The sequence below is a fragment of a genome, unplaced genomic scaffold (genome assembly GCF_019419815.1).
Source record: "Pyrus x bretschneideri cultivar Hongxiangsu unplaced genomic scaffold, Pyrus_bretschneideri_v1 Contig3, whole genome shotgun sequence".
In the NCBI taxonomy this organism is placed as follows: Eukaryota; Viridiplantae; Streptophyta; class Magnoliopsida; order Rosales; family Rosaceae; genus Pyrus; species Pyrus x bretschneideri.
Genome location: NW_025999612.1, coordinates 8,248,621 through 8,268,461, shown reverse-complemented (window position 1 = coordinate 8,268,461; position 19,841 = coordinate 8,248,621). Strand labels below are relative to the sequence as shown.

The window sequence follows — 19,841 nt, the reverse complement described above, 5'->3', positions numbered from 1 at the left end:
TCCAAAGAGAGAGAGTTGGAATTTTGGGTGTGTTGAGAGGAAGGATGGGTGTGCCGGCGGTGATGACGACGGGGGAGGGAGGGAGTCCGAGGAGTCCAGAGGCGAAGCTGGGGATGCAGGTAGAGGATTTGTGGGACGTTCAGGAGCCTCAGCTGAGTCCAACTGAGAAGCTCAATGCTTGCTTTGAGGGTGTCCCTGTTTCTGCTTTCCCTCCTGCTCCTGAAAATCAAGGTACCAGTTTTACATCCATCCATCCATCCACACATACATGCATGTAACATAAATATAATATATATATATGTATGTATGTATGTATGTATGTATGTATGTATGCATGCTTATACAGGTAACAGATGTAATAACATGATCATGTTAGAAATTTTAGTAGGTGCATATGTTGTGATGGTCAAATGATTAGTTGATTAGAAATTCAGGAAAATACTTGGCTCATTACATGTCGTTTCTCGTTGCAAACAAATCACCAAATTGTAGTTTGTGGAGATCGAATTTTTCTTTTGAGATTTAGCGAGATATTTTTGTATACGTATCAGACTGTGATTTGTTGCAAGTAAGGAGGTACGGAGCCAATCAGATCAATGTTTTTAGGAGAATTAAACAAAAATTAAGAGATAAAAAGGAGGGATCAGTTTTGTTGGAATTTGATAAATTGAGGAGGTGTTGAAAAAAAGGTGGAAGATTGAATTTGGGATTGAAAATTTGCTTTTTATAATCATTTGATGTTTGTCTTTAATCTGGATTAATGTTTTGGAAAATTTGTTGTGATTCAGTGATTGAGATAAAGTCAGACACCAGTTTAGCAGAAGCTGTTAAAATCCTGTCCCAACACAAAATCCTTAGTGCACCGGTGGTGGATGTCGATGCGCCTGAGGACGCTAGCTGGATCGACAGATACATCGGTATTGTCGAGTTTGCCGGAATTGTCGTGTGGATCCTGCATCAGGTTAGCAAGTTAACAAACCTTATGCATTGAAAACGTTAACTATGTTGTTTATAAATGCGTTGTCTTAGTGTTCCTCCTTGCCAGCAAATCATAAAAAGAAAAGTTATGCATACATGTCAAATTGTGATTTGTCTGGAAGGAGGAACGACTCCTTCAATGTTAAGGAGCCGAAGTATTTTACCTTTTAGCTATATACTTGGGAACTACTCGCTATATCGTATCAATGTGGAGGAACTGAAAACATGATAATTGTGTTAATCTTGGCAGTCAGAACCACCGTCCCCAAGGACCCCGACTAGTCCATCTAGTGCAACTGCTATTGCAGCAGCAGCTAATGGACTGAAGGGTCTTGATCTTGCAGGACTTGATTTCGGCTCTGAGTTTGCCGCAGCAACTTCAGGAAGTTTTTTCGAGGCTTTGACTTCTTCCGAGTTTTACAAGAACACACAGGTCATTCAATACTGTTGACATCTTCAATAACATAAGCATTATTCATTCCCATGATATATGGATTAACATTTTAGCATACAGGTTCGAGATATCTCGGGGTCATTCCGTTGGGCTCCGTTTCTTGCTTTGCAGAGCTCCAACTCGTTTTTGACCATGCTCTTGCTTCTTTCAAAGTACAAAATGAAGAGTGTTCCTGTCGTCGATTTGGGTGATGGAAAGATTGATAATATCATCACACAATCTGCTGTGATTCACATGTTAGCGGAATGCGCTGGACTTCAGTGGTTCGAGAGCTGGGGAACCAAGAAACTATCCGAGCTTGGTCTTCCCATGATGACTGCTAATCGCATTGTCAAGGTGAAATCTCTTCTCATTTCCCATATAAAATTATCTTTTGATGAACTGGGAGATTTTTCTCATGCATAGTTACCCTTAACGCTTAACTTTGAATGCGTAATATTCTGTTGCAGGTGTACGAGGATGAACCAGTGCTGCAAGCGTTTAAGTTGATGAGGAAAAAGAGGGTTGGAGGGGTACCTGTGATTGAAACCGGCAGTAGCAAGGCAGTAGGTAATATAAGCCTAAGAGATGTCCAGTTCTTGCTTACTGCACCAGAAATTTACCATGATTACAGGTTCGTAGCGAAAAGTGTTCAACATTTTCCTGAGAATTTTTAGTTGCAATGTAAATCTGGATCACCTTTTTGACATGTCTCAACAGATCCATCACGGCGAAGAACTTCCTGACAGCAGGTTGAAAGCAAGCATCATGAAGTCTACCCAACGTTGAGTACCATGGTTACGTGCAAAAGGGATGACACAGTTAAGGATTTAATCTTGATGCTGGACTCCAAAAAGATCCACAGGGTATATGTTGTGGACGATGATGGGAATCTGGAAGGAGTCATTACCCTTAGGGACATCATCTCAAGGCTAGTTCACGAACCCCGTGGCTACTTTGGTGACTTTTTTGACGGTGTTCTACCGCTGCCCCAAAACAGCAGGGTTTGAGAGAGGCATCAAGAGCAACATTCCGATCTTCCCCCAAACCGAAATGAGCATGTTCCTATTTCGTTTTCTTTTTTTCTTTTTTTCCTTTCCCCCTTGTATGTAATGATCTCTGTCTTAGTCCTATGGTGGTTTTGCTGGTTGTGTTTTCGTTGTAGGCAAGTCTTTTGTAACTAGTGTTCTTCAGTTTGACAGAGCTTTTAACTTTCTGTAAATTTGTTGTATCCATGAGCTCCATGGGAGCTTTTTTGCAGTAATAATCTAATAATCAAAACTCTCTCTTTCTATCTACTTGTCTGCTCTATGAGTCTTGGCATTTACAAGCGATATTGAGAAAGCGAGGAGACGAACTTTGGATCTCGGTATAAGGGGTAGATCTCTTGACGACTTGAGTTACAAGCCACTTTACGGAGATTAGTAAAGTTTTAACCTCTATTGGTAATGGGAATATCTTCATTGGGATGTTTAGAAGGTTTTGGGGGTTGAGACTTTGGTATCCACAACTACTCTCCTCCCAAGCAAGAAGCCAACTTCTCTTGTATTACCTAGATTAAGCTTTTTAGACAAGTTTCCTCATTTCAAGCAAGAAGTGAACACTTCTATGCGTTGCATCTCATACATGATAGCTTTCTACCATGACATATAATCATCTATCCATCGGACAGATGACTTTTCTAGATCTTATTGTTTAGAACCCAAGGAGCAGGTAATCTAGACCGTTCAAATTGAATCCAACAGTCCTAATTAACTCACTCCGCTAACTCACCTCACAAACCAAGGGCCCATATCTCTTTTTCTCTCTTGAACGGTCGGGAGTCCATGATATTTAGGCTCCAAACTGTGAGGTCTAGAGAGGATCCAAATACCTATCTATCTCCCTCCTAATGTAATTTTGAGTTAGATAAATGAGGGCTTGGATTTCCAAATTCATAACTTTAGAAAGACCAACTAGTTGATTTTCCAAACATTTGTTGTTGGAAAAGGCTAGAATCAGTTGCCCACGCATTCACAAACTAATCATGATATTCTTGTTTGAAGACCAAGTTGGATGGTTTCATGAAACATTAGCTATTGAAAAATGTTAAAATCAATTGCATACACATGTGTGAACTAATCTTAACAATTCTTACTCGTATTCGACTGATCTTAACACTCTTCATATTAAAGGCAAGAGGTGGCTAATTATTAAGGGCAAAATTAAACCTCCTTGAGGTCCCATCAACTTAATCTTTGTGGCCACATAAACACAAAAAAACACCAAGGCTTTTAAGTTATGATATTTACATATAAAGGTTATACATGTATATTACTATAAACCTATAATAGCCAATTTACAGTTGCAGACAAGGCCCGTTTATGGTTTGCGCACTTGGAGCATAGCAATTGGGGTTTGCGCACTTGGAGCATAGCGATTCGGGCTCTCTCTCTCTCTCTCATCATCATCATCATCATCATCCACCAAATAGTTGAAATTTGAGTGGATGACTATGAAACATTATGTTATGTCCCACCTTTGTCTTTTTCATATTTATTTTTGGTATTTTATCTAAAATGGTCTATAAGATTTGGTTAACTCTTCACTTTTAATCCTTGACATTCAAAATCGATAATAGTCTCTGAGTTTGTCCATCGTGAATTATTTTGGCCATGCCATTAAAAATTGTCAATATCATCGCTAAATGAAGAGATTTGTTCGACAAAAAAACCCTAAAAAAGGTGATCACGTGATCGTTCACGTGACAATTTAACGAGGATAAATTTATTCTAGAATGACCAAAATGATTTACGGTGGACAAACTCATGGAGCATTTCCTTATATTTTCATTCTTAAGGACCAAAGTGAAGTTATGTCAAACTCATGGACCATGTTGACTTAAAAAGGTTTTTTTATATTTTTATATATATTTTTTATATTTTATATTTTTAATTCAATAAGCATTTGTAAAGCTCCGCATGCATAAATTTATTTTACACTATCAATCTAAGTCCGGATAAAGGAGGAGGGGGAGGGCATCAAGTAATCGACAACCTACAAGCTAACGAAAAATTTGGCACAAAAATAAACGCAATAGCGTCCAAAGATTCATACAACCAACCCTACATTGTGAGATAAAGCTTTATTATAGTTGTTGCGTTGTTTGTCAATAAGCATTTGTAGGTTCATCATTAATTAATTAAAAATAATATATTTAGTCTAATTAATTAGTTAAAAGAGTTCAAAGGAGGGCGAAGACTACAAGAAACTATTTCTAATTAATTAATTTAATTTTCAACTCCCTTCCCTTTCCTACCCGATGCAGCAATGCCCTGCAGAAGCCAAACAGAGCGTTCCAAAACCAGCAATGTTCCCAACTTTGGGAACTTAATGCTACACGAAACCACCAAGTTGCATCTAAACACTAATTGCAAAAATTTGCCACATGCAGAAAACCGAACCGAGTCGAGAAAGACCTCGGTTCGGTTCAGAATGTGGCGGAACTCGTCTTTGAGCCGAGTCATCGCAATCCCGTCCCCGTCTACAAGTTCGTCATCTGAACAACCTTCAACTTTACCCTCTGGAAACTTCAAACAACTTATGTTGCTCATAAATAGGTCCTAATTCTAGCCAGACATCTTCATGATCTTCCCTATTTATAGCCGAAAAGTTCAAGATCGGAAATGCACGAATGAATCTAGCGATGACAAATTCATAACATCGCTTTTACACAATTCCGAAAACTCAATAAAAGAAGAGAAGAATTGTAGCAACCCAGCTAGAGAGATTCACTGCATATTCAATAGACATAAAATTTACATCTCCATTCTTCAAATTAATAGCTCAACTTTCACTCTATGTTCAAATGAAAAAACAAAATCGAAACTTAATTTCTGAATCTTTGTGTATATCGAATTCACTATTTTACACGAATGGTTTTAGTTCTTCTTCCGCACGCAGATAACATACAAGACTCAATGGCAATTCATGGAAATCAAACACATGAACCACGAAAAAATAAATCCACAGCAAACGTAAAGCTAAATTCTATAGAACCTGTACAAAAGTTATTACAGTAGATTGATAGACGGGTTGGAAAATAGCTTTCACAAAATCCTGTGTTTATAACATTAACACCTTAATATTAAACAGATATCATCATCATAATCAAGCTACTATTTTTTTTTTCATTTTCGACAATAGAACTTCGATTCCCAACTTCTGACTAGGCCATGAGAAAATCAAAGGGCATACCTGTATTCCTATGTACTTTTTCTTCTCAGATGGTGCAGAACACACGGTGTCCCTTCAAACAAATCCAACACGTAGCTCTCCAAATCATCTGCTGTGTATTTTATATACTTCCCGGCATGCCTTCCACTCTCCAGCTGACTCCCAAACCTCCCCATAAACGATCTGTAAGCTGGGATCACCTTCTCCGATATAGATATCCGAAGCTCCTCCCGAAGTTGAGCATCCGGGACCTTCCAAGCTGTCTGGGTCCGATAGATTTCTTCAAAGTGTGCATTGAAGTTCTTAAACCTTTCCTTCAAAGCCATCCTCGAAGCATTACTCGTGCTCCCGCCAATCCCCTCATCTTTCAAACAAGAGAGGGCCTTGCTCCAAGCAGCTCTTAGATACCCAGTAGCATACTGGCGTACCTGACCACGACGCTTGCGAACCCATTGGTCTCCCAAGAGCTTTCTAATCTCAGAATCCTTCACTTTCTGCACTATAGTACTGAATGTTATTCATCAAAAACACACTGTGCATTGCTCCATCATCATAAACCCTAGACTTCTCCTCGAGATTGGCTTCCAAATTTGAAATCAACAACAACAACCTACGGCCTATAGGAGACATGCTGTCTATACCCAAATCATCATTTGGCAATCCTTGCAACCTTTGCAACTCTTCCTCACCGGTATCCAAAAGCAAATTGAGGGTATCACTATAATCAACCAACAATCTAACATAGTTCATGACATACCGAGTAAGCGGGTGAATCTCGCCGCTCAGCATTGGTTTCTTACTGGCCTCAGTCTGAACTGCATTTTCAAACTCAGCAAACGTCCCTCTCGCCGCATCACCGAGCGCATCCAACACTCCCCTCGCCTCACCAACCACATATGCATCAGTCATCATTTGCTGCAAGTCCGGCAACACATCTGCCACGGCATCATACATGTCAAGTATCCGAAACAGCTTCTCGGGCGACCTTCGACCAATGGCGACCGCCTCTCCGAAATTCAACAGCTGCATAATACACCCTTTGGAAGTGTCATTGAAGCAACACTCCCTAGTCTCATCAATCCCTTCAAAAATCTGATCAGAGAGCCTCCTTTCGCCGTTTATCAAAACCCTAACGCCGATTTTCACAGCTTGTATCCACTTCTTCATCTTCTCATCCAAACTCTTCCACTCAATCTTCTGCACCTCCTCAATGCTCAGCTTCTCGACACCGAGAATCACCAAACACTCGTCCAAAGCGTCGCGCCTGACGCTGCTATACACCTGCACACACTCCTTTTCGTAGCCGGACCGAATCATACGCTCGGCGATCTCCTTCAGCTCCACGACGGCGTCAGGATGTATCAAATCGACGTCCGTATCGCCGAGGCTGCCGCCGCGCTCGTGGAACCTGCCGGCGTCGCGGTCCTCCTCGCCAAAACTCTCGAATTCATCGTCGATTTCGCCGTCGTTTGACGCGAACGACAGAGACACTCTCCGGATCGAGCCAGTAGAGTCGATCGGAGTCGAGAGGCACCGTGTTCCTGATCAGAATGTGGCGGAACTCGTCCTCCAGCCGAGTCATCGCGATTTGGAGCGCGTTCTCGACCCGGTCCACCAATTCGTTATCGGACCGGACCGAAAGCCCCTCCATGTGCGTGAGGATCTCATCGACGGCCGCCAAATACTCGGCGGCCTCGACCGGCGACTCCTCCCACGGGACCGAGTTTCTGTGAGCTTCGGAATTGGACTCCCACCGGAAAATCACCTTCTCGGCTTCCCCGAACCGGTCCTCGTCGGCCTTGGAATCCTCGCCGTTGATCAAATTGGTGATGTTAGATAATCTATTGTCGAAGCTCGAGAAGATCAGGAGCATGTCCTCGCGGACCTCCTTGGGGGTGTTGAGGCTCTTGACGATCTGCTGGGCCGTGGCGAGGACCCGGTCCTCTCCGCCACCGCCTACGCTGGTGGTGGTGGTGGTCATTTGGGAGATGTTTGGCTGCTAGGGTAAACTGGTATTCGGTTGCGGGGATAACAAAGGACGGATGGAGTTAGGATTTGGATTTGAGGAAGCTGGGATTAGAGGCGGAGGAGAACATTCGGCAGACGGCGAAGTCGGGGACTTTGGGGGGTGTTTGGTTGCGGAATTTATCTGAGACTGCGACGGAATTGACGAAACTGTCCGTTTGGCTTCTGGCCGGCTGCTTTGTGGTTGTGCTGGTTTTCGACAAGAGAGAAGAAAAGAATTTTAGAGAGAGAGAGAGAAAGAGAGAGAGGAGTGAGTTTACGGAAACTCCTTGTCGTGCTTTGAACTTTGAGGAGTGTTAGAGTGGGGAGATCGGGAGCGGTGCTGGTGCAGGAGTGTTAACCTGGGGTTAAGTAATCAATTGTACCGTTTTGATTGGGTCAAATTAGGTGGGGCCTACCATCTGACCTTATAGTTTCCTTTTGCACGATAACGGGAATTTAATTTTTAAACAGCGTGACACAGAAATGTTTTATTTGACAAATAATAACCCTGTTCACACACATATATTTAGGATAAATGTGAGCCCACCGTCAAAAGGATGAAAAAATTTTAATTGTGACGGGAATACGTATGGTATACTATGTATTTTTATGTAAGTGGTGAAAAATTTTATTTTTTAAGTTATTAAGTCATTAACACATATTCCACTATTTGTATAGTGACAAGTGATCTACCACCTCATGTGTCGGTCATACCGAAAAATCTCCCAAGAGGATAAAATGTCGGTTTATTGGAATCCTAAATCTCTTTTTCCACTTATAGATTTTAGAAGCGTATTCAATTGAGACTTTAAAAACTTCTAAACGAATTATAAATTTGAGTTTAGTGGAGTTTCATACACTTCATGTAAATTTTTTTGGGTGAAATTATTAGAAATTTTAGAGGTTGAGGTCTGATTTTTTTAAATCATAAAAAACATCGTAAAATCCCTCTAAATGCATAAAAAAAATTCATCTTTTTCTTTTGAGGTAGAAAATCTTTCATCTTTTTAATACTTATAAATAAATATATATGAAATTTTATGAACTACCTTAAAATTCAGAATGAATACAATCTGATTTATATAGAGTTTTATAAACTTATTTAAGATTTTGAATGAATACCCGTAAACTGAATGAATTGTAAACTCTTTAAATTTTTAAACTCTTAACCGTGTACTTGATTTGGTACCATGACACTTCAAATTCAACCATCTCATCTCATAAAGTTAATCATCTGGACATGGATTCTCTCCGGATCTATGCATCCTAATCCTAGAGATCCATCAATTCGGACCATTAAAATTTGATCCAACGGTTACAAACAGGAACCTACTTTAAAAGTTATAACAACTTTAGCCATTAAATCAAATTTCAATGGCTCGGATTTGTGGATTCCTAGGATTAGGATGCATGGTTCCGAAGAGGATCCATGTCCTAATCATCCCATCTAATCCGGATTTGTTTTGATAAAGATTACAGAAGCACGAGTTACCACAGAGTAGCTTTATCGTAATTTCAGTATTTTTGTGCAAAAAAAAAAAAAAAAAACCTAAGTTTTAAGTTGACAAAAATAAATGAGAAGAAAACTCTTCTTTTTCGAGTTTTTATAATACTTGCATACTTACTAATCAGCACTTATTTTTTTATTTTGTCCAATAATATTTTAACACTTGTCTTTATTATTTTAAAAAATAACAAAAATGTTATCTAATTTTTATATACCTTAAAAAACAAGAAACACTTTCAGTACCTCACTTACAATACCGTTACCGGAGTAGAGTTTAACTACCAAGTTCGGATGGGTTGGTGCGGTTCCTCCACGCTTAGACAGAGTTTGGTTTCTTGGGAATGATAGTGAAAAAGTTAACAGAGAAGTCATCCTTACTGCCATTCTACATAACAGTACATGAAAATTTTACTTTATACGACTGCTTGTTCAACTCTTTTGAAATCAATGGGTTTTTTTTTCTCGTTTTTATTACACCAAATCAGCAAGTGAGCACATAACTAATAAGTACTCAAATATTATATTTTTTCGTTGGTGGTTTGCACTTTGCAATATGTCACGAATGTGACTTTTTGTGATTGTCAACTACAAACCCCCATTGGTTGACCAATAAACTACTAGAACCCCCAAATATCCTTTTATTTTATTTTATAATTTATTTTGTGGACTATTAAAAAAATGAAACAAATAAATAAAAAAAATAAACTAACTCACCTAACACGTCAGATTTCTAATTTCTCAAATCTTGAATCCAAATCCATGCTTGCTTTGCAAATCATTCAATTTCCATCAACATTTTTAGAGAATATTAAGAATCTTAGTTGGGTTAGGTGTGATGAGTTGAGCACATGCACACAAAACTTAAACTTTGATTTCTCAAAATAATAATTTGTTATATTATTTTACAGACAACTTCGAATTAGCGTATTTAACCATAACATATTATAATTATGATTATTTATTTTATTAATAATATAAGAGATGAAGTTCACATACCATGTGGGTGTAAATATAAAAAAATTTAAAAAGAAAAAAAAATATATATATATATGGAAGAGACAAATTTTGCGAGATATGCGAACGTAAGAGAGCGAGAATGGGAAAGATGTTTAAAATTTTTATTAAATTAAAAATAAAAATATGCTAGGATGACATGTGGATAACGGTAAAAAAAAAGGAAAAATTGATTTCTTTAAATTACATTACTGCCCATGATTTTATGTTGTGGTAGAAAACCAAATTGTCTTTTCACCCCTCTTCTGTTAATAGATTATTTAGCTATGAATTAAACTGCGAAAACGCGAAATTCAAATTCAAGCAGATAACTGAAAGAACACTCGCTCTAACCAATGTAAACAGGAACACGTCTATCAAATCAAATTTTACATACCCACAACGTAAAATCAAAGCAAACAAGAGACTATTTCCAAAAAATCTGCACCTAAAATTCTTGGCCTCAATTTTGGATGCAGGACCATGTGGCTTAATTGTCCTAATCTATCCATCAATTATGGGATATTTTATAATCCCATTAGTTGATTATTTTACAAAATGTTGTTACGGTTGTCTCTCCTAAATTAGGGTTTCCAGTTTCACACCCAAACGTGGAAAGCAAAAGCTTGGACCATGACTCATGACTCATGACTAAAAGTCCAAAACCATCAAACCTGCAGTTTCATACCTCACAAGTTAAAGGTTTTTTGGGATTAATTTTACCAATAAACATAATGATTCGTTGAATGTATGGGCACACGAGAAATGACAAGATTAAGAACGAGAATGTCTGAGGTAAAGTAGGAGTGGTCGTAATTGAAGATAAGATGAGAGAAAATCGATTAAGGTGGTTTGGACATGTAAACCAAAGACCTACAGATACTCCGGTTAGAAAATACAATTATAAGATTGAGATTCAGGACAACATGAGTAGATGAAGACCGAGGATGACTTGAAAGAGGCTTAGCGCAAAGGCGTTCTAGGAATTTATAAAACTAACTCACTTATTGAAATAAGACCCTTTTATTATTGTATTATCGTTTTAAGAAAGGACAAAAACAAATGATGTTTCTGCTACGTTTCAATCTTAAAAATATAGATCAAGTGTCACGTTAACGATTGAAAACCCATACGAATACAGCACTTGATGTTTACATGATTACGATTGTTCAACTATTATCAGTGTCATATTAACAAAATGACTACTTTTCTTTTCTTTTCTTTTTTTTTTTTCTTCTGAAGAATAGTGTGATTTATTGTATTATTAAACTATTATTTTATTACTATTTTGTGTGTTGATCAACCCACTTGGATTTTGGGTTTAAATTTTTTTTGATACAGTCGATATTTTCGTGAAAAATATCCAAAAAATCACACAAGATATGGAAAGGTGGAGTCTAAACTTCACACCATATGAGAAAAACTCTTAACTTTTAGCTAAAATTAACAGATATCGTTAATATTTTACACATACCAATTAAATATCGAAAAAACTCTTCTATTTCATCTAAACTAGTGTTTTGACATTTCCTAAGGTTGTATTTGAAGTTTTAACATTTCTATTGAAAGCAACCGATGTTGATGTCAATATCGATATATTCATTGATATTACTACAAATTTGCATATCGATACTGATATATTTTAAACGCTACTTGGATTGACACGAACACAAACACACATAAATTAGTAAACCCAAACACGTCCCCATTGGAACATTTACCCCACATCCGAGGTCCTAGCGGCTCTCCCCACCCCGCAGAAAGAGGAGAATGGTTTTCCTACATGGGCAAAGGGCTTAGTTTCCTCCTCAAATTAAGCTCCAAACGAAAGTGATTTGCATCAAAACAGAACTTTCTCATGAAAATGGCATGCCATTGAAAGTTCAAACAACTCCAAGACAAGTCAATTTTGAAAACCTTTTTACACGGCACAAATAGAAAGAACATCAAAACATTAGCCAACCAATTCTTTGAACTAATTTTTGTCACTTGTAAGACGTAACGAACACTTGGAAACAACTACGAAATGAAAAAGGGACACCCATCTATGGGTCATATCAACATTATTTGTGACATACAGCGATAAATATCTTATAACCAATAAGGGGAAAAAAATCACCGACATCCGAGTGATCCATTATTTGTACATTACTCAACAAGTGATGGGATGGTCACATGATGAGCGTTGTAACTCGTAGGAACATCTGTTCCAACACCCGAGACATGTCAGCCTCTCCCAATAAAGGTTTCAATTATACAATGGCACCGATTTTTTTTTTTTTTTTTTACTTTTTTTTTTTGGGTGAGGGGGTGTGGAACATCCTCAACATGGGTCATATCAACATTATTTGTGACAACAGTGATGAATATCTTATAACCAATAAAAGGAAGAAAAACCACCAACATCCGAGTGATCTAACATTTTTACGACACTCAACAAGTGATGGGAACGTCACGTGATGAGTGTTGTAACTTGTAGGAACATCTGTTCCAACACCCGAGACATGTAAGTTTCTCTGCCAATAAAGGTTTCAATTGTACAATGGCACTGAATTTTGTTTGGGGAAAAATCATCCTCAGCACCTTCACACAACAATATTCATCCAAGCTGGAGAAAAGAAAATAATTGCAAGTCACCGTAGTCGTTTGGGATGCACCGGAGTTTCCTAACCGGCATGATACACAAGGAAAATTGGAACCATAAAGTTCCATATTATCTCAATTTGCATTACAATAATCAGAGTATGAAGCTAAGCTAGCAATATACAAATCACGGAGCTCTACGAGTTTCTTCTACCATTTTTTTTTTTTTTCTTCATCTTTATGGGTTATAACTCCGCCTGTGTAAGTTTATCTTACATTGCCGGTCCCAAGCCCGGATAAAGGAGGAGGGGGAGGGTGTCAGATAGTCGACAGCCGGCACTCCTAGGTTACGTCGAATCCTTATGAAATCTTTATGGGTTATAAGACAACAAATACGGCAGTCAGTAACTACTAACGAACTCCATAAGTCTACCTAGCTAGAAGGTTGCTTGTATGAGCCAAATCTGACATGCTTTTGTGGTTCACTACCAGCATTCTCGAAGCCTTTTAACAATATTTTCCTTGAAATCTAACATAGTGAAGAAACGGACACTGGACTTGGAGAGCAACTCTTTGGTTTTAAATGCTTTCAAAACTCTAACTGGTTACTAGTCCCTCTCTGAAGTTTGGGAGAGAAACTTAGGTGCAACGGGTTTATACCCTATCATGCCACACTCTCTCCCCACATAACATATCACATGAGGAGAGAGATACATACAAGGGAATATACACCTAAGGTTTTGCTGAAGTTTGGGGCATGGTGAAGTAAGTCACCGATGCTAGATTGGACTCCCAACACAAACAACACAAAAACTAAAAAAAGTTCACGTCTTATAATTAATCTGGCAAGGGTGTTGTCACGAAATCGATATCACCAAAGACAGTAGAACCAGCCATACCATCCAATCCTAGGCGTACGGATTATCTTCTATATATTCACATCATGATATAACTGGTCATTTGATGCCTCACCCTGAGAGTGAGAAGGAGATGAGAAGGCATGATCAGATTCCCAAAACCAAACAGAGAAATATTTGCATTCTCGACAACATATGACCGAATGAAAAAAAGCAAATCTCGGAAGCATGACACTTACCGTGTTAGAGAACTGGTCTCTTATGCAATACATGGAATTCAGCATTGATTCAAGAGTATCATTAGCTAATTCGAACTTCACTTCGGATTCTTTTGAGCGGGACTGCGAATCATTTAGTAGCTGCAGAAAGAGCAGTTATAACTTATAAATCAAAACCAATAAGCAGATTAAAATGACATCTTTATGGCATTTTCACATACGCTAATAACATCACACTTAGACGTAATGCTAGTTTTTCATTACCTTCAAGTTGATCACAGCCATGGGGACTGCAAATTCAGCGTCAGGATTCGCCATGTCCCATGTCATTGTCTTTAACCGTGGCAAAGCACCCTATTTACGCCATTGAGTTCACAATTACACACATAAAATGTCATTAGCCTAGTGTCCTCCTACCTGGTAAATCAATGTGTTTACATACAAATGTCCAACAACGCGAATCTCTAACCTGATCTTTGAGTGCATCTCGCCGCCATTCTCCCTGAAACTTCTGCAGCAAAAGCGTCAACAGCCTCTGCAACTCAGGCAACACCTCACTGGGAAACAGCTTCTGAATCTCTTCCCTCTTGACGTTATCGTAAACACATCGCCGAATCAACATTCGCAGGCACACCAAAAGCTGCCCAACAAAAAACAAAACAATATTTCACAAATTACCCAAATGAAATTCAGTAACAAATTCCCAATAAAAAGCACAAAATTCATAAAAATTCGAAATTGAAAGCAGAAAGAGTGAGAGTAGTGTACCGGGTCGATGTCCGATTCGTTCTGGAGCTGAAGCATATCTCGGATTATGTCTCGGTCGGCCGGGTCGAGACCTGTTTTTCGGGTCCTCCAAAGGGCCTGAAGAATGTACTCCACCGACTCCTTCGAATTGGACCGGACCAGTAGCGGCAAATGGCTCCACAGCGTGTGCTCCATGGCTCGTCGAGCTCGGAAATCAATGCCCTAGCTCCTCGACTCCAGAAATTGGCGGATTTTCGCGCCCGTGGAAGACGAGCATCAAAACGGCGTGACGTTTATCGTTCTAAGTTAGAAGCTTATACTAGTATTGCAAGTATGACCCTGCAGTTTTTGAGTTAATCACAGACACACCCCTAAATTTGAGAACATTTAGTAATTAGCTGCTTTATTATTTGTATTTAAAAAAGCCCCCTTTTGCTTTAGCCGTTGCCGTTTTAAAATTTCTGAAGAGCGCCGGTTCCTTAAATTCAATTTACGACAACCATAACATGGTGCGATGGTGCGATCTCTCAACATGTATGCTGGTCTGAGATCGCTGGTCTCTTGTACGCGCAATCTCATACCAACACATCGAAAGATCGTGCTGCAGCGCCAAGAGTAAGCCCAGCATGACACCGAGCTCCACGCTCCGCTTAGCCTCCACCCTTCTTCGTTTCAAAGCGTCATTTTTTCGGTTAAAGATAGAGGAGAACCATAAAAAAGTAAGAAATGAGAAATTAAAATGCAATCAGGACGAAGCATGGTGAAATTTCTTAATCTAAATTGATCTTGATAATATTAATACCCCAATTGGAAATTACATTCCCCATGTAACATAATTTAACTGTCAATAAATAGTTGAGTAAATAAGATAATATGCTACATTATTGCCCCCATGAAAGCCGAAAAGAATTGGAAGAAAGGGTCCTAATTATCTAGGACGCAGCGGTCGTCGCTTCGCAACTGTCGTGCACACAAGCCAATACGTCTGTGTAGTCCCTTGACATGGTGAAGGAATCGTAGACCTTGCCGTCGCTGCTTTTCTTGTACTCGAACAGGAGAGATGTGTGATTGAATGCCGTCATTTTGACAAAGCCGTAGTCATAATCTCTGAAAATACTCCAGTTAGGAGTCACTTGGCTGAAGTCAGACAAGTGGCTCCCTGCGCCACCAACGACAACATGGATTGTTCCTTTCACAGCGCCGGAATAATGGGATTTTTCTGAAGTTACGCACTGGCTCTGCAGCACCGCACCCGAGGGTGAGAAAAACGAAGAGATTAAAAAGAAATGAAATGGAAGTCATAGACAACTATTTGATGAAAGTAAAAGTGAGAGATTTTCACGCTGAAGAAATTGATACCTGGTAGACGGGGCATGATCTTTCATAGTTATGGACATGGCCGTAAAAGGCAATGTCAACCTTGTACTTCTGCCAAAGTCTCTGCAAGCTTTCCCTTCCCATAGGCTCTTCAAACGAGCCCTCCTGCCCATACCAATAGTCAGAGGAATAGCCAAGCACCCGATGAGCGGCAAAGATCAACCAAGGCTGTTTCTGTCTATCGACAGTTGCAAGGCAATTCTCGATGAACTTGTACTGCTCTGATCCTTCTCTCCAGTCGTGTTCAGTGTCAGCTATACAGAAGCGAAACATGCCATAGTCGGTTTTGTACCTGTTCATCCATAGAAATCTCATTAGAATGTGGGCAGGACACATGACACTGATGCACACATCCTATACTTCTAAATCAGTATAAATACTTCAAATTACAAGAAATTGCACTCATGTAATTTACCAAAACTTTGCTCGGTTCTCAGCTGGAACATAAAACATGGTCTCAGCCAGCACACCACATTCTCCACCAGAATCCACTTTGTCGTAAAAGGACCCTGAATCAGGCCAATCACGTTCATGATTACCACTGCAGGAATCAAATTCAAGATTCATCAACCGAGATCATAAATCAGTTTTATAAATCTCATTTGAAACTGATGAAAACATGTAATGAATAATTCCACTAACCTGCCAACCATATATGGCACAGTTGATGCAATGGGCTCCACCTGTGCTGTGAACTGGTCCCATTGTGAGATGTACCCGTTGGCATACGATAAATCTCCAATATGAAAAACGATATCAATGTTTTTCAAATCTTTTATAATTTGATCGGTAGTGTTCAGGGCACCAGGCTGGTAATTACTGTATTCATTTGAACCATCGCGCTCCCCCTGAAAGATGATAGAGGAAACATGTAACACACACCGAAAAGTCAATGTAATCACACTCCTTTTGTATCCTACAAGCACACAACATTGAACAGTAAAAAGGCTGGGGATTAAACCTAAAAAGTTAAACCCCGAGCAGGAATGTACAAGCAACCACAAAATGGAAGTTCTATGTAACTGGTAAATGGTGTGGCTCAAAATCTCTCTCCTTAGATCTTCCACTAAAATGTAAATGACATCAAGTGTTTCTATCATTTTTGGGTGCCTAACAGTTAGTTTTATTTGCAAATAATAATTACAAATGAAAGTACCTTCCCCATGTCACCAAACATTATGACACGCTGTAAGGAGTCCTGTCCAGGATATGGAGATGATCTGAATGTGTACTTCTTGCTCCAAATGATTGTACCATTGGATAAACGATGGCCCATCCTGTAGAATTGCCTGAAAAACAATCACCACAACAGTAAGTAGATATCATCGATACTTAACAGCACTCTTAGAGGAAAAGACAACAAACAGGGAAAAAAATCCGTATATGCATACTCGATATTTGGCCACAAATCCTTCAGGAAACTTGTATGTATGAAACCAGGATCACGCCATCCGACTGTCTTTGCAGGTGCACCTAAAGATGAAGGCAATAACACACTCAGTATGCAACATGGCCTAACCACACCTTAATGTACCACCACAGTTTTAATCATTTTATGATTAAAATAGATGTCTCAGTAAATCATGTAAATGTGAGATGGTCGTGAATACATAAAATGAATTATACCACACATCATGCTCCGATCAAATGTCAATGTCCCAGCTCCAGATCGCATTCGGGTTTGCCCTTCTATACCCCACTCAACAAATGGAACAGCTTCATTTATGTCGTAGCCACTTGTCCAAGTTACTGTCATCTGAAAATATAAAAAATAAATTTGAAAAAAAACATCAATACCTTAATATGAGTTTGCAGCCAGCCAAAAGGCACACAAACGATAACATAACGTTTCAAATTCTCGGATGCTTATAAAAGAATTAGCATCAAATAACTAAAGGTCTGGATTAAAATAAAGTTTAACATAAACACATGGGGGACCGTAAATTAGGATGAACTCACTTCGTTCCAAGATTTCCCTTGAGCAAGGCGTGGATAGACAGGTGCTTTGGGATTGGAAAAAGTTATGAAGTTTGAAACTGCCACCAGTTTTGGCTGCAACATTCAAGTATTGGATCAGTCACATAAATAAAGACAAAGATTCTATAAAAAAACAAAAATAGAATATGAGGAGCCAAGGGAACACAAGAAAGAATCATGCTCATACATTCAATAACCCGCCTGTAAATAATGCGAACGAGAAATCTGCCCGCTGATTGATAAGCTGAAACTTCAAAGTAGCTTTGCCAGTCTTTGTATAATTTGCATTGGAGTCTGTTGCATACTTGTACTGAAACATAGGCATCCGTATACGACAATGGTTAGATAAGTTCAATCGAAATTGTTTCGTCCGCTATTTACTATTACAGAGTTGCAAACTACAAGCACAAACCTTTATAGGGGCAGTGCATATATAGGGAGTTTGTTCTTCTGGTGCATTCACTGGCGGGCACATCGATGCACTGTCATATCAAAACATTATTACTTCAATCTCCAATCATAAAAAATAAAAAAAAGATTTTGTAAACACTTTTGCACAGAAGGTTGGATTAAGTTGAATCGATAGCTAGATAATTCGTGGTAATATAGGTTATGTAATTGTTCTTAGACACATTACTTGAATCTTGCAGGAGAAAAGACTCCAACCCAATCATCTCCAGTCGGAGTATGGTTCTCAAGCTTCACAGTTACCCATTCGGTATCCTCACCCTGCAGTCATATGAATCAAACTACATATTATCAACACTTCAACTCCATGAAGATCATATGAACTCAAAACTTGAATGTCATGCAAAAACTCATGTCCTTGAAAAGTCACCACACACTCGCCAACAGTGACACGCAATATACATCCAAAAGGCAAGGGGGCGGGAACACGGCCCAAGCCCACACAGCCCCCAACGGTTATTATACATATTAAAGGTAAGAAATTGGAGACTGCAGCAATCAAATTCAAAAGTAAATGATGAATGATGATCGAGCCAATTTCAACAATCTACTTTTACTCCACACTTTTTTCACAATGCCAATCTGTTTTCCTTTATTTCACATTGACTCCTATAAAGTCATTGCAGCAACAGCAGTTAATAACTTAACAGATGATCGTTGTCAGCCATTGAATCAAAACAGTAAAAATAAATTGTTACCTGCAAGCCGAGCACCAAAGGAGAGGCATTGATGGAGGCAGTGCATGAGAGGTTGAGGGTGGCTTTCTCAATGGCAATCTTGGAAAGCGGCTGTTCCCCAAAACGACCGCCGCCAGCGGCAGCTCCGCCCAAGTTGGTCAAACCCAGAATCACCAGAAATGCAAAAAGTTGAAAACTTTGCTCCATTTTTGAGTTGGGTTTTTGAAAACGAAAACAAGATTCGATATAACCCAAAGTTTCACTCTTTTCTTCTTCTTTTTCCCGGTAAATTCTTGGAGTTATGTTTTTGCAATTGGGAGACAAAATTGGATTGCAATTTGAATTGGGGGAGGATTTGAGAGGGAGGGAAACCTAGTGAGAGAAACAGCTTGGATTTTCAGAAACCACAAGTGAGACTCTCTCGGCCTCTCCCGGAGAAGAGCAGGGGAAGGGAAAGAGACGTCTGATGAGTCTGTATTTTGATATTTTCTCTGATTTATTTTTAGTTTTAAATTTTAATTTTGTACAAATTTGAGGTTAACTGATTTGACACGTGTCAATAAGTAAGAATATAAACACAAAGAGGAAATTAGATTTAAATAACTCCAAATCTAATATATCTTTTAGATCAAACATATGAGTCTTTCATGAATGACTAATATTATGATGATTTTCTGTTACTTCTTAATTTAATATTAATTTTTGTGTTAATATTATAAAATATTGCACAAAAAAATTGAGGAAGCATAGACTAGATAGAGTCTCATTAGCATTGATCTTCATGAATTTGATCAAGATGCTTTA

The 19,841-nt window shown here is 38.9% G+C and overlaps 3 protein-coding genes and 1 pseudogene across 3 annotated transcripts; 1 reads left to right on the top strand and 3 right to left on the bottom strand.

Annotated features, from left to right (window-relative positions):
• LOC103964056 (SNF1-related protein kinase regulatory subunit gamma-1) lies at window positions 1-2,709 on the top strand. Its single transcript, XM_009376942.3, is given in 7 exon segments — window positions 1-231; window positions 789-961; window positions 1,229-1,411; window positions 1,493-1,768; window positions 1,882-2,045; window positions 2,132-2,155; window positions 2,157-2,709. Coding segments are annotated over 7 exon segments (1,272 nt in total). The 5' UTR covers window positions 1-44; the 3' UTR covers window positions 2,422-2,709.
• A 2,714-nt stretch (window positions 2,710-5,423) lies between these two features.
• LOC103958024 lies at window positions 5,424-7,953 on the bottom strand (annotated as a pseudogene).
• Window positions 7,954-12,742: 4,789 nt separating this feature from the next.
• LOC103958025 lies at window positions 12,743-14,842 on the bottom strand. Its single transcript, XM_009370249.3, has 5 exons — window positions 14,560-14,842; window positions 14,261-14,431; window positions 14,056-14,145; window positions 13,813-13,932; window positions 12,743-13,689 (listed from the first exon to the last, which is right to left on the bottom strand). The coding sequence occupies exons 1-5, from the start codon at window positions 14,731-14,733 to the stop codon at window positions 13,645-13,647; spliced, it is 600 nt and encodes a 199-aa protein (XP_009368524.1). The 5' UTR covers window positions 14,734-14,842; the 3' UTR covers window positions 12,743-13,644.
• A 454-nt stretch (window positions 14,843-15,296) lies between these two features.
• LOC103964082 (probable inactive purple acid phosphatase 27) lies at window positions 15,297-19,536 on the bottom strand. Its single transcript, XM_048589508.1, has 12 exons — window positions 19,059-19,536; window positions 18,530-18,621; window positions 18,305-18,374; window positions 18,080-18,202; window positions 17,875-17,967; window positions 17,542-17,671; window positions 17,307-17,388; window positions 17,072-17,204; window positions 16,558-16,763; window positions 16,331-16,456; window positions 15,898-16,207; window positions 15,297-15,776 (listed from the first exon to the last, which is right to left on the bottom strand). Exons 1-12 carry the CDS (start codon window positions 19,242-19,244, stop codon window positions 15,471-15,473), a joined length of 1,857 nt encoding a protein of 618 aa, XP_048445465.1. The 5' UTR covers window positions 19,245-19,536; the 3' UTR covers window positions 15,297-15,470.
• Between the last annotated feature and the right edge of the window lie 305 nt (window positions 19,537-19,841).

Excerpts from the sequence above, each read along its gene's own strand:
- LOC103958025 (XM_009370249.3), bottom strand. The coding sequence starts at position 14,733 with ATGGAGCACACGCTGTGGAGCCATTTGCCGCTACTGGTCCGGTCCAAT. Across the intron at positions 14,432-14,559 it reads ACGAATCGGACATCGACCCG|CTTTTGGTGTGCCTGCGAAT; the intron begins GTACACTACTCT and ends TTTGTTGGGCAG. Across the intron at positions 13,933-14,055 it reads TGGCTGTGATCAACTTGAAG|CTACTAAATGATTCGCAGTC; the intron begins GTAATGAAAAAC and ends CTCTTTCTGCAG.
- LOC103964082 (XM_048589508.1), bottom strand. The coding sequence starts at position 19,244 with ATGGAGCAAAGTTTTCAACTTTTTGCATTTCTGGTGATTCTGGGTTTG. Across the intron at positions 17,205-17,306 it reads GATTTGTGGCCAAATATCGA|GCAATTCTACAGGATGGGCC; the intron begins GTATGCATATAC and ends ATTGTTTTTCAG. Across the intron at positions 16,457-16,557 it reads GTGCCATATATGGTTGGCAG|TGGTAATCATGAACGTGATT; the intron begins GTTAGTGGAATT and ends TGATTCCTGCAG.